This window comes from Carya illinoinensis, chromosome 6 (genome assembly GCF_018687715.1).
Source record: "Carya illinoinensis cultivar Pawnee chromosome 6, C.illinoinensisPawnee_v1, whole genome shotgun sequence".
Classification (NCBI taxonomy): Eukaryota; Viridiplantae; Streptophyta; class Magnoliopsida; order Fagales; family Juglandaceae; genus Carya; species Carya illinoinensis.
Window position 1 is genome coordinate 18,173,883 of NC_056757.1, and position 12,612 is coordinate 18,186,494.

General features: G+C 38.1%; 1 protein-coding gene across 1 annotated transcript; it reads left to right on the forward strand.

The window, feature by feature from the left end:
* The first annotated feature begins 10,327 nt into the window (after nucleotides 1-10,327).
* LOC122313801 (non-specific lipid transfer protein GPI-anchored 2) lies at nucleotides 10,328-11,450 on the forward strand. The gene is made up of 2 exons (XM_043129042.1): nucleotides 10,328-10,731; nucleotides 11,178-11,450. The coding sequence occupies exons 1-2, from the start codon at nucleotides 10,383-10,385 to the stop codon at nucleotides 11,192-11,194; spliced, it is 366 nt and encodes a 121-aa protein (XP_042984976.1). The 5' UTR covers nucleotides 10,328-10,382; the 3' UTR covers nucleotides 11,195-11,450.
* Nucleotides 11,451-12,612: the final 1,162 nt, after the last annotated feature.

A 12,612-nucleotide genomic window follows, 5' to 3' on the forward strand; every position in this document is an offset into this window, starting at 1 on the left:
GGCTACATTTACCAACTCTTGGTAATTATCTATTCTAAAGCAAGCTACTTGACTTCAGATTCTAGGCAGAAGTCCTGCTTGAAACTTTTTTGCCTGCATCTTCTGAATTGAAATCAAGTGTGGTGCAAACCTTTCCAACGCCATGAACTTAGCGGCGTACTGCTCTACAATCGAACTGGCTTGTGTTAATGACACGAACTCTAGGGCTTTTAGCTGTTTGACAAAGTCTAGGAAGAATCTATTGTCAAACTCTTCCTTGAACCTCTTCCAAGACAATGCAGCCACACTTCCTAGTTCCCTAACTAGAAGTTGCCTTTTGGCGTCGTTGCTTCTGGTCTTCAGTTTGGGTGAGCTGCCACATACTCTAGTTTTAGAAAGTTTGTTTTTTTAGTTGCTTTAGGTTTTATTTTTGCTATAGACTAGTGTTTTTAAATTTCAAAGATGTACTTTTAAACCTTTCAGTCTATTTTTCTTTTCGAAAAGTCTCCTTAGGTTTTTGGTGTGATTGCGCTTTCTTCCTTTTTTTTTTTTTTTTTTTTTAAATGAAAGTGAAATCTAATCTTATTAATCAAGTTGAACACAACTAAGATGTTACAATCAACTGAATGCAAAGAGGGCATTCTTCAATGTCGTATACAACCTCAACTAAACTTAAAGCAGATTTTGCTAACAATTGTGCAGCTTTGTTAGCTTCTCGATAGGCAGGTGAAGCTTCCCAGCTGCCTATGCTAGCTAGTATGTATTTTGCATCTTCAATTTATAGGCCTCCCAGGCTCTAGTCCATTTCTTGTACATGAAGCTAGTTAATTACTTGCTTAGAGTCCCTTTCTATGTTGATCTATCTAAGACCCAACTCTTTGCAAAAAATGGTTACCACCAACAACCCGTGTGCTTCAGCATCAAAAGCTCTTCCTGCTAGTGGTCTGGTTGCCTTTAGTGCTCCAATGACAAAGCCTTGGTGATCTCTAACTAGAACTCCCAATCCCATTCTACCTGTTTCTACTCTTAGAGCTGCATCCCAATTGATTTTGTATGCTCCTTTTGCTGGTTTTAGCCAAGTTTGTCTTCTCTGGACAGCTTGCTGTTGGGGGTCCCTTAGAGCTAAGTTAGCTTCTTTGTAAGCAAGTACTTCTATTTTAGCTCCTTGAGAAAGGTGGGCTGGGTGCTTAAAGTCTTTGCCATGTAGTAAGTCATTTCTCGTAGACCATATCCCCCTCATCATGATTGCTATTTCCTTGAGTTCACTTGGATCAAGCTTTGGAACCAGCATAACCCAAATGTTGAAGAAGAGGTCACTATGGAAGGAAATTTTTTGGACCTTGATGCATCCCTGGCTCCACACGTCCCTAGTTGCTGCACAACGGACATGGCCTGATGTCTCAGGTTCTGTCTTGCATATAGGACACATGTTAACTTCCACAAATTTTCTTCTCTTCAAGTTTGCTAGGGTAGGGAGTGCTTCACTACATGCCCTCCAAATGAAGTGCTCGACTGCTAGGGCCACTTTCATTTTCCAAAGACTCTTCCACACTACTGTATCCATGGGCCTACTCGAGTTCTTCTCTTCTGCTTCAACCTCTAGTTGCCTTTGATGGTGATATCCACTTTTTACAGTATATTATTGCCCATTTGTAGTGTATTGCCAAGTCAATTTGTCTTCCCTGCCTCCAATACTGATGGGGATCGATTTTATGGCCTTTATCTCTGATTATGAAAACATTTCCTGTAGGAGGCCATCATTTTACCTTCACTGCCTTGGGTCAATTAAATCACAAACCTATTCACACTAGCAATCAACAGCTCTTGGAATAGTCACTCGAAATAAGGGTAGGGAGGGTATCCATTTTTCAGACCATAGGTTGATACTACATCCATTTCCAACCCTCCACATTAGGCCTATTTTGAGAATAGGCATTCCAGAAATGATGCTTCTCCATGCATATGGGGGGCCCGAGCCTAGTTTGGCATTCAATAGATTTCCTAAAGGGAAGTATTTCTATTTAAACACTCTTGATACAAGGTAGGAATGATCTTGAAGCATCGTCCAGCTGTGCTTGGCTAGCATAGCCAAGTTGAAGCTTCTGAAGTCCCTAAAAGTGAGGCCTCTTGACTCTTTTGCTGAACTTAGTTGATCCCAAGGAATCCATTGAATTGTTGAAGAATCCTCATTGTATCCCCACCAAAACTTCCTTAATAATTGGTTGAGCTTTTGAGTGATGGTATTTGGAAGTAAAAACATTCTCATTGAGTGAATAGGGATGACTTGGAGCACTGCTCTGAGGGGGATTTCTTTGCCTGCAGTAGAGAGCTGTCATTTGCAAAGAATAGATAACTCACTTTGGTAAGGCCTATTCCAATTGGGGCATTAGTGATTTCTCCCATCTCTTTAGCTTTATACAACATAGCTGATAAAGCTTAGGGATGAGGGCTATGAATGTATCATTCACGTCACTAATAGAGCCCCTCTGATTCAGGACTTGCAACACAAACCTGCGCACTTCTCTTCCCACCACATCCCAATTTTTTTGGTAAAATTGAGCAGGGAAACCATCAGAGCTAGGGGACCTTAGTGGATTTATTTGGAACACTACCACTTTTACCTCATCTTCACTGAATGGCTTCACTAGACATGCCTCCATCTCAGTAGTGACTTTTGGTTTAAGTGCATCCAGGCAAGAATCAACGTTAGTAGACAATGAAGTACTAAAAAGTGATGAGAAGAACTTGTGAACATGGCACCAATCTCCCCTTGCTCTTTAGCTACTCTTCCATTTGCATCAATTATGGACTTGATGGTGTTTGCCTTTCTCCTTTGGGTTACTTGCATGTGAAAATAGTTGGTTTTCTGTCTCCATGTCTTAGCCAGTGTTACTTTGGGCATTGTCTCCATTTCATGTCATTCTCTATGAGGGATACCTCAGCTTCCCTTTATATTTCATGCATGTGTGCTAAGTGACTTCCATCTCCTGTATCTTGCAGGTGGCTGATTTTAGCCCAGATTCAAGTAGGACTCTACTGCTCTTGCTGAGTTATGTCATGCTTCCATGAGGTAAGCCCCTTTTGACAGTGTTCAAGCTTCTTCCTTATAGTTCCATCCAAGTTGTCTACCATTACCACCTTGTTCCAAGCTCTCTCTATCACAACACCATTACCCTCTCTGACTTCCCAGGCTACCTCATACCTAAACACCCTTTGTCTCATGTTCCCCCCTCTAGCATGATGTGGTATGCTAATATTGAGGGGTGAATAGTCAAATTTTACAACTACCAGCACATTGCAAGAACCTAAGTTGAAAAGGTCCAACCATCCTTTGTTATCCATAGCCTTGTCTATTTCCTCCTTTGTGAATCCCCTTCCACTTCTATTATTCAACCAAGTGAATCTTTGTCCTGAATATGGTATGTCTCAGATGCCACAATTTTCTAGTGCTAGCCTAAACATCTCAATCTGCCTGCAGGGTCTATTGGGACCTACATCTTTTTCTTTTTGATGTAGTATTTCATTGAAGTTGCCTACACACAACCAAGGCAACTTTGGTTCAGGTTTTTGCATCTTAAGAAGCTCCCAGCTACCTTTTATTTTTACTATGTCGGAGTGCCCATAAAAATCAATGAATTTTCAGGGGTTACTAGCATCTTTGTCTATGATCATAGCACTTATATCCCAACGAGTGTAGTTAATAACTTTGACCTTCCACCCCTCCTTCCATGGTAGAGCTATACCACCACTTAGGCCCACACTTTCTACATCAAAACAGTCATCAAATTTTAAGGATCTCCTCACTTCATCCATTCTGATTTTATTGCATTTAGTTTCCACAAGGAAAACTAAGTTGGGGCACTTCTCCTTAGTCAACCTTCTAAGGATTAGAATTGTGCAAGGGTTCCCAAGCCCTCGACAATTTCAAATTAAGAGACTCATTTGGAGGGGCAGTGCTAGAAACCAGCCACTACCATGTGTTCTTGATTTTCAAGTCTGACATCATTGTTCTTGGTCTTTTTTGATAAGGGAGCCACCTTCTTTCCACCTCTCAACCCTCTCCTTTATGATCCAGCTTGTTGTTCGATGTTCGTGACATCACTTAAGGTAGTGCTAGGATAAACCTTTCCCCTAGTCTTTCTCTTCCATCTACCACCTTTATTACTTTTACCTTGCTCATTTCTAAGGGGTGTAGAGACCATATTAGTAGTATTGGGGTTTTGTATGGGTGAGGGGTTTTGACTTTTTGTGGTGTCATTTATGGCCTCAGGATGTTTTCTCCCCTCCCTTTGACTGGTAGCTTGAAAATTGCTAGTTGCTGTGAACACTACTTTAGGTGCATGGCTATCTCCTTGTGCATTATTCAAGTCCAAATCCATCATACAAACTAGAACTTTTGAGCCTGTCAATACTGTCTCCCGAATGAATTTTGTTATCCTCATTGTTGCTCACCTCCTCAATGCCACTCAACTTTTGTCCCCTAGTAATAGTTACCTGATTGCGAAAGGGTATACAAGGCTCTTGCTCATTGTTTACCCCACACACATGGTTCTTTGTACTTGAATAGCAGTTTGCTTTCCTCGTGAGATTAGTATGCTCCAACTCTCCCTCTTCACTCTCTACCACCTCAGTGGTATTTTCTTCCTTACTTCCCTTTTGTTTAAAAGTCCTTTCACCCCCAAAACCCCCTTTTTCTATAGGTTTTTTTCTTCTCTATTCTACATTATCTGAGCTACCTCCATACTTTTTGCTATCAAAAAGGGATGTATTCATTAGTTGTGCCCTGAGCCACGGGTCAAATTGCAACTGTTGTTTTTCATCTAACTGGAAATCATATCGTGGTCTAGAGCACGTCTTCCGTTTATGAAATAGGACTCCACAGTGAAAGCAGAAGTTTTGTAAGCGTTTGTACTTAAAGTAGATCCAATACTTTTGTTTCTCGAACTCTAGCCATTTGCCTTGTAACAGGGGTTTGTGCAAATCAACTGCTACCCTGATGTGAAGGCAATGACCCTACACAGATCCATCTAACTCTGCATCCACACGTAATACATTTCCAAGGCAGGCACTGAGCTTTTCCCTTATATCCTCGTTCATGGTTGCCAATGGAAGATTGTGACATTGAACCCAAAATGGTTCATAGCAAAACTGAACTGCGTTGATGGATATCTTGTCATCCACTTCTTGTAGTGTAAGCAAGCTTCTATCAAAGCACCAAGGTCTCCTGCTTAAAACTTTCTCTTTATCTTGTAGCCTCTGGAGCTCTATCAAGAAGCAATGGTCACTCAGGTCATTAAAACAAACCCATCCTTCTAATCGCTAGACTTGAGCCATTGTCATTCTGAAGGCTTCATTGTTGACCCCTTTCTCAGAGAAAACTCTGCCTATTACACAGTAATTTCCTCGAACAGAGTGTTCTTTGGGCCCTTCGAACTAGATTTGGATAACAGAAGTTTCTTCACTCTCACAACCAATGAGACCACGCCATTTGTAGAAAAACAATGGCACTAACCTTACTCAGACTAGAGAGAAAAGAGAGGCACGGTAGCCCCTTTTACATGTAATTGTTATGGTGGGGTGACGGTGCACTTTTGTCCTTTAACTGTTAGGTGAGTTTAGTAGTTTTATTTCAGCTCATGTGTTTTGGACTTGGCCGTAAATCATTTTGGGCTTATTATTTTTACGTTGCACTTAAGATAAGTTGGTTTTTATCTTAAGTTGGGTGTTTTTTCCTCTAGTGGGCCACTGTTGCTCACACAAGAATGGGTATGCTAAGTTCAGTTGGTGTAATTTTTTGGACTAGGTCCTAAATCAATTTGGAGTCTGGTAATATTTTGGTTATACGTTTTTAGTAATTATTATGGGGATACAGATGAATTTAGAAGGTAATGATATTTTTTGGTTAAGAGAAAATTTAGGTCTTTGAAGAATTTAAAATAGGCGATTTGAGTATTTCAGGTGCGATTATAAGTTACGTATTCAATTGGAGATTTATTCAAGTTATATGATTTGCTAAAGGTGATGATTAATTATTCGTTTGGCACTGTTGTGAGGAAATTTTGAAAGACTAAGAAGTTTAGCTAAGAGGGATTTCTATGCTAGACTTTGCATAAAAATAAAATGAACTGAGGTTGATTTATGAAAACGTGCATTATATGTTATGAAAGAATTATGAAAACAACCTCAGTTCTTTGTTCGACATCATTCATGAACTCTAATGAAAAAGAAAGCATTTTTGTCATGACGGTGTAGACATCAGCTTATTTTTTTGGCAGTCAATTTTCTAAACTATGCAAAAGAAAGCGAATATGAAATTTTGTGAATAAATTTTATTTTTGTGATCTAATTCTGTTATATTCCAAAAATATTATGTACTCTAAAAATTTTTGGCATGACATTTTGAATTTGGATATAGTTTGTGGATGGTGATTTGTTTGACCTATCATAGGTGCTAATAGTGGCTTTTGTTTGGATTGGTACCAACTGTTCTGTTTATAGTGCACCCACTTTGGAAACAAAATAGTTTTTCTAGTAGTCTTTCCTGTGTACACACTCAGGGCTCCGAGAATAAATGAGGGGAAGATTCACATTCTGTTATTGCTTGATTAGCTATCGGGGTTTGAACAACTCTACCACAGGGGGTTAAACATGGCCTCTTAGTGATATGATGTTCTGGTATGATGGTGATTGGTCAGTTACGCTATGCCAAAAGACTTTGAATAAAAATATTTTTGAATATGATGATGATATGATTCTAGTCAGTACTCTATTTTGATAAGATGTGGTATCTAAAAAATCTTTGGCATAACTATCTGGTTCTAAATCAGATTCTGTCTCTGCTTTATTCAGTTATGGGACCCTACCATAGGGGATGTACATGGTATCTATTTCTGTGTAATGTGATATGGCTCTGCCATGGGAAATAATAGTGGTAATCTATTTCAGCTCTAATATGCACCTGCTTGGTATCTGCGGATGTACAACCCTACCACGGGGGTTAAACATGGCCTCTGATGTGATATGATGTTCTAGTATGATGGTGGTCAATTATGTTATGCCAAAAGATTTTGAATAAAAATATTTTTGAATATGATGATGATATGATTCTGGTCAGTACTGTGTTTTGATAAGATGTGGTATCTAAAAAATCTTTGGCATAACTATCTAGTTCTAAATCAGATTCTGTCTATGCTTTATTCAGTTATGGGACCCTACCATGGGGGATGTACATGGTATCTGTTTTTGTGTAATGTGATATGGCCCTGCCACGGGAAATAATAGTGGTAATCTGTTTCAGCGCTAATATGCACATGCTTGGATATCCGTGGATGCACAATCCTACCACAGGGGTTAAACATGGCCTCTGATTTGATATGATTCTTTGATTGATGATGGTGATGAATCAGATACGTTATGCCAAAGTACTTTTGAATATGAATATTTCTGAAACTTCGCTCTAATTTGTTTATAACATGTTTCTACTTTCATACTCTAAAAAAGAGAAGGAAAATGTTCTATTCTGCATTTGGTTATTTGTAAATGCTCATTTTTACATACTAGTATATGTCATCTGCTTATTGAGTTGTTGATAACTCAACCCTTATCTCCATAACATTTTTCAGATATTTTTTATAGTTCAGCTAGAGAACACGAGTAGGATGTATTGGAAAAGTTCGATGATCATATATGAATAAGTGCTAAGGGTACAAGTATTTTTAGAGGATCATATTTTGTTGGTTTACCTTTGGCGATTATTTTGGTACGTCTAGTTATCGGAAATTCGAGTCTTTGTGGAGTTTTTATTCTATTTTATTGAGGGTTTTGGTTAGTATTTCTATGGAGGAACATGGATATTTGGGTTGAGCAAATGAATTAATATTTTATGGAGTTTTTTAGATTTTATAGCTGTGATATTGGAGTTGATATTCAGTAATAAGAACTAACTTTTTAGACCTCCAGGACCAGGGCATTACAGTCTCAGTTGTGGAGATCCATTCTTAAGGTTTTACCATAAGTGTTAGTTAATGTGTGGTTAAGGATGAAGGAAGGGAGGGGCTCTTTTTGGTATGATCGTGGGCTTGCTAGTGGTCCACTATGCCAGTACTTGGACTCTATGCAAAATGCACATTTGAGAATTAAAGATGTATGGTTGGAGGATGCTTGGGATAGGGACAGACTGGTTGAATTAGTGGGGGAAACAAAAGCTGATGAAATAATTCTTTCTATTGCAGCGGGTACGGAGGGGAAGTATTCATTAATTTGGATGCCTAATAGTGATGGTCGGTTTTCAACAGCTAGTGCTTGGGATATTATTCATATTAAGGCTCCAGTGGTGCAGGGTATGGATTGGATTTGGCATGGACTCTTGCCAAAAAAGATAAATATATGTAGTTGGAAGGCTAGATTTAATTGTCTACCATTTGATGATAAAATACAATCGGTGGGAATTTCAATGGCTTCTAAGTGTGATTACTATAGTTAGGGCCAACTAGAAACTATTGATCATGTGTTGAGTAGAGCTGATGTTGTGTCTATGGTCTGGACATTAGCTGAGGTTGCACTGGGTGTCCCTAGTTTGCAAGCATCATGTTGGAGGTCCCGTATGGCTCACTGGTTTGCCAATGCCAGGAAGTCTTCTTTGCATGGGACGCTAATTGGTCTCTTGCCTAATGTGATTATTTGGAGACTATGGTTGCGTAGGTGTAAGGCTTAGATGGAGGGTTGTTTGGAAACGGTAGATAGTATTTGGTTGGCTATGAATGTGTGGCTGAGGAACATAGCGGTTCAGATTAATAAAACTTTGTCAATCTCTAATTCTAACCAAGAAATGCTATAGGCTTTAGAGGTTCCTTTTCAAGATTTACCTGCTCATGTTCCTTGCATTGTGAGATGGAAAATGCCGTTGGATGGTCATGTAAAACTCAATGTGGATGGGAGTTGTAGGGGAAATCCTGGCAGTTGTGGGGGAGGGGGTGTAATCCGGGATTGCAATGGATGTTTAATTGATGCGGTCTCATCACATTTTGGGCATGGTACCAATAATCAAGCTGAGATGAGAGCTCTACTTGTAGGGATAGACAATGCAAAGAGTTTGGCTTCATTCATATTGATATTGAGTATGATTATAAAATTGTTGTTGATTGGGTTAAGGCTAGACAATGCATGATCTAGTACATATAGGACTATTGGGATTCAGTTCTTCAGTCAGTTTTTGGTATTGATTTTTCTATAACTTGTCAATATAGAGAGGGGAACTTGGTTGTAGATTTTTTTGGCAAGATGTGGGGAGGAAGGGTTAACAAGGAGGTTTGAGTTTTTTATTTACTTCCCAGCTCCATGAGGAATGATTTGGATGGATAGATTGGGTTTGCCGAACATTCGACGTTAGTGGTTGTTATTATTTCATTGGTTTTTTGTTTGATTGTACAGTTTACGTTTTGTTTTATTGGTTAATTGGTTTGATGTTGATCTGATGTATAAGGTTTTTCTCCACCATAATTGAGGATTTCTTTCAATAAAGTTCGGAGGTACCATCCTCTTATTTTGTTTATTTTTTTTTTAAAAAAGTAAAAGTTTACGTCCTCCGCTAGAAAACCCTCTCGATTGAGGTGGTGTAATTTTACAAAAAAGATGTTTAATGTTTTATGCATTATGAAAGATTTGATGCAAAATTAAAATTAAACTTTTAACACGTGATCTAAAGAAGAGACTTGGATCTTAAAAACCATTTAAATCTACATCCACCTTCTCAAGTCCAACCATCCAAACGCGATATTAATTGATTGGCACACTTGGGGTATCAATCTATTTTTCCTAAATGTGAATTTAACCGGGGAACAGAACCACAACATGGGTACATATTTCTACAATGACCCAGATGCCAAAACTAGAATAATATACTTAGTTTGAACCTGTAGATATTACAATTCCTGATGATCAAGAACGTACGCCACGTGCACCTGTGAGAATATGCAATGTGTTAAGCTTAGTGGAGCAAATAATGGAATTCCCTGCACGCCTGTAGTGATTATGATGTTTTGTATAGCTCAACTTGAATGTTCACATTTCTTTTAGTCATACCTACCGACGAGTATATAATGGAGCATGTAAAGAAAAGAACATGCTGGAATGGAAAAAGAGGGAGTAAGTGCAGTAGTTAAGGAACAAACTCTAATGGGTTAAAAACTCACTATTTTATAGAATCGCTTGCTACATATATTTCAGTGTGAACATACTATCCGAATGATTGGAATCATTACGCCTTGAATAAACCCATCCACAACCACCCCAATACTTCAAATTAAAGTCACTTCTTTTTCTAGTTCATTGTATTATATAAATCTGCTTATCTCGTACTGCTCTTGCAATAGAAAAACGCATCTCTAATCGAGTCTAAAACAAAGATGTTCGCTGATTCCATTAAAGCTTTTCTTGTGGTCGTGCTCGCCTTCATACTTGCTTCTGAGGCCTTTCTTCGGGAAGTTAATGCCGCCGGAGAGTGCGGAAAGACCCCCATCAGGTCTGCGGCTGCAAGCTTGAGCCCTTGCTTGAGTGCAGCTGGGAATGCTCGGGCCAAGGTTCCACCAACATGCTGCACCAAAGTTGGTGCTTTGATCCAGACCGCACCCAAGTGTCTTTGTGCGGTTTTGTTGTCGCCTTTAGCAAAGCAGGCCGGGATCAAGCCTGCCATTGCCATTACTATTCCAAAAAGGTGCAACATCAGCAACCGACCGGCGGGAAAGAAGTGCGGAAGTAAGTAACATCTACCGCAGTTAAATATCTCAAAAGTTTCAACTGGGAAGCTTAAATTAATTAGAATAAGCGAACTCTCACTTATTAAAATCTCGTTACTTAGTCCTTGTTTGCATACGCGAAATGTTTCATCTCATCTAATTATTATAATTTTTTTAAATTTTCATACAAAATATAAGTAATAATTCAACTTCTATAAATTCTAAATAATAATAATATTAAAAAATAATATTTTAATAATATTTTATTCAACTTTTAATTTTCTTTTTATTTAAACTCACTATCCAAACAATACCTTAATTAAATATGAATAAAGTATAAAGTCAAAAGTCTGAGACTCGAACTCATGTTCCAACTATATTGAATCATTACTTTTCTAAAAATTTAATTCAATAAAAAAAATTAATTATTTAAATTATATCTATAACAATGTACTTCGTTTGCAGGATACATTCTCCCGTGAGAGGCAAACCCAAAGTCAACTATAAAAAGAGAAGGCGAGCAAGATGCGGAGTGCTAAATAAGAGTGTTTTTATTTTCCCTTCGAGTTAGTTGGTGCAGAATAAGAGTTGTCATATTGTGTTTTTATTTTCCGTTCGAGTTAGTTAGTGCAGAATAAGAGTTGTCATATTGGGCCATGCACTGCTAGGTAATTGACCCATGGAGGCAATAACCTTGCTCATATGCGTTTATAATATTGTTGTACGTTCTGATGTCTACCAGCTTGTATCGGTCCCTGTTTCTCTTCTGGACTCATCCTGTTCACTTTATGCCTGTCTTCTGTTTTCCTATTTTTATTTTTTCCCGTTTTCTTCTTCTTTTATATATTGAGCTTTCCAAACTTGACATTTGAAAAACATACGAAGAGGCCATCTGACACTCTAAACCACGCTGCTCAAGCATCGACCCGTTTTACGGAAGTGCGGGGAACATAGATTCGTCAATAGCAACGCGCCATTAGCCAATAGAGATCACAAGTACAAATTCATCACTATCAATTGCGGCGACAGTCAATAATGGCAAATATCTGCCCAACATTTGCCTTTTGGAGAGGTAACGTCATTTATAGTCTTGATGTACGGATATATGCGGCACGATTACTGGTCTGCAAATCTAAGTAAAGGACAATAGAAATAAAAATAAATAAATTTTACAGCTTCATGCATTATGTATTTTGAATAAGATACTTAAAAACCAAGATTACAAAAGCATAATTATGGGAGATTGAAGACTTCCTCCTATTTTGCATTAAATTTGAAATAATATCACCCTTATTGAACCGAAAAGTATTCATATCACAGCTCATTTTGCTAGCAAGTGTGCTTACTTATTAGTAAAAAAAATGATAGACATAAAACACTTACAACCTTGTTATGCAACTACATTTTAAATAAGGGGAATTTTTGTAAAATAACTTATAAAAATAACATAACTTTACGTCAATACCCTCATTTTAAAACATTGCTGCCTAAAAAATTGTAAAAGAGGTTGTACATGTATCATTACTTAATTTTTACTAGGGATCCAACTGAAGCTCCATTCCACATGTTTGACATCCTTGATGTTTTTGTCCATCCTTTCAATCTCAGTTGTTCTTTATTCCACTGTTTGGTGTACTTTTTTGGAGTCTCCTTCAATTTGCAACTTATCAATCCCTGTTTTTCCCCCCTTTACAAGCTAGGGCTATTACTCTTTCTTCTACTTCACAAGAGTTGGTTTGGATTTTTTTCCAACCATAAATGGTGACATGGTGTATATGTCGTCTATAATCCCTAGACAATGTTGCTATGATCAACTGCTTGGCTCTAATAGCTGCATTATTATTAATTTTTCATCTATCCTTCTTAAGGGGCATCCAGTACCTTACTCTTTCCATATTCT

Bases quoted from the DNA above. Each gene is read 5' to 3' on its own strand.
- LOC122313801 (XM_043129042.1), top strand. From the start codon at position 10,383: ATGTTCGCTGATTCCATTAAAGCTTTTCTTGTGGTCGTGCTCGCCTTC.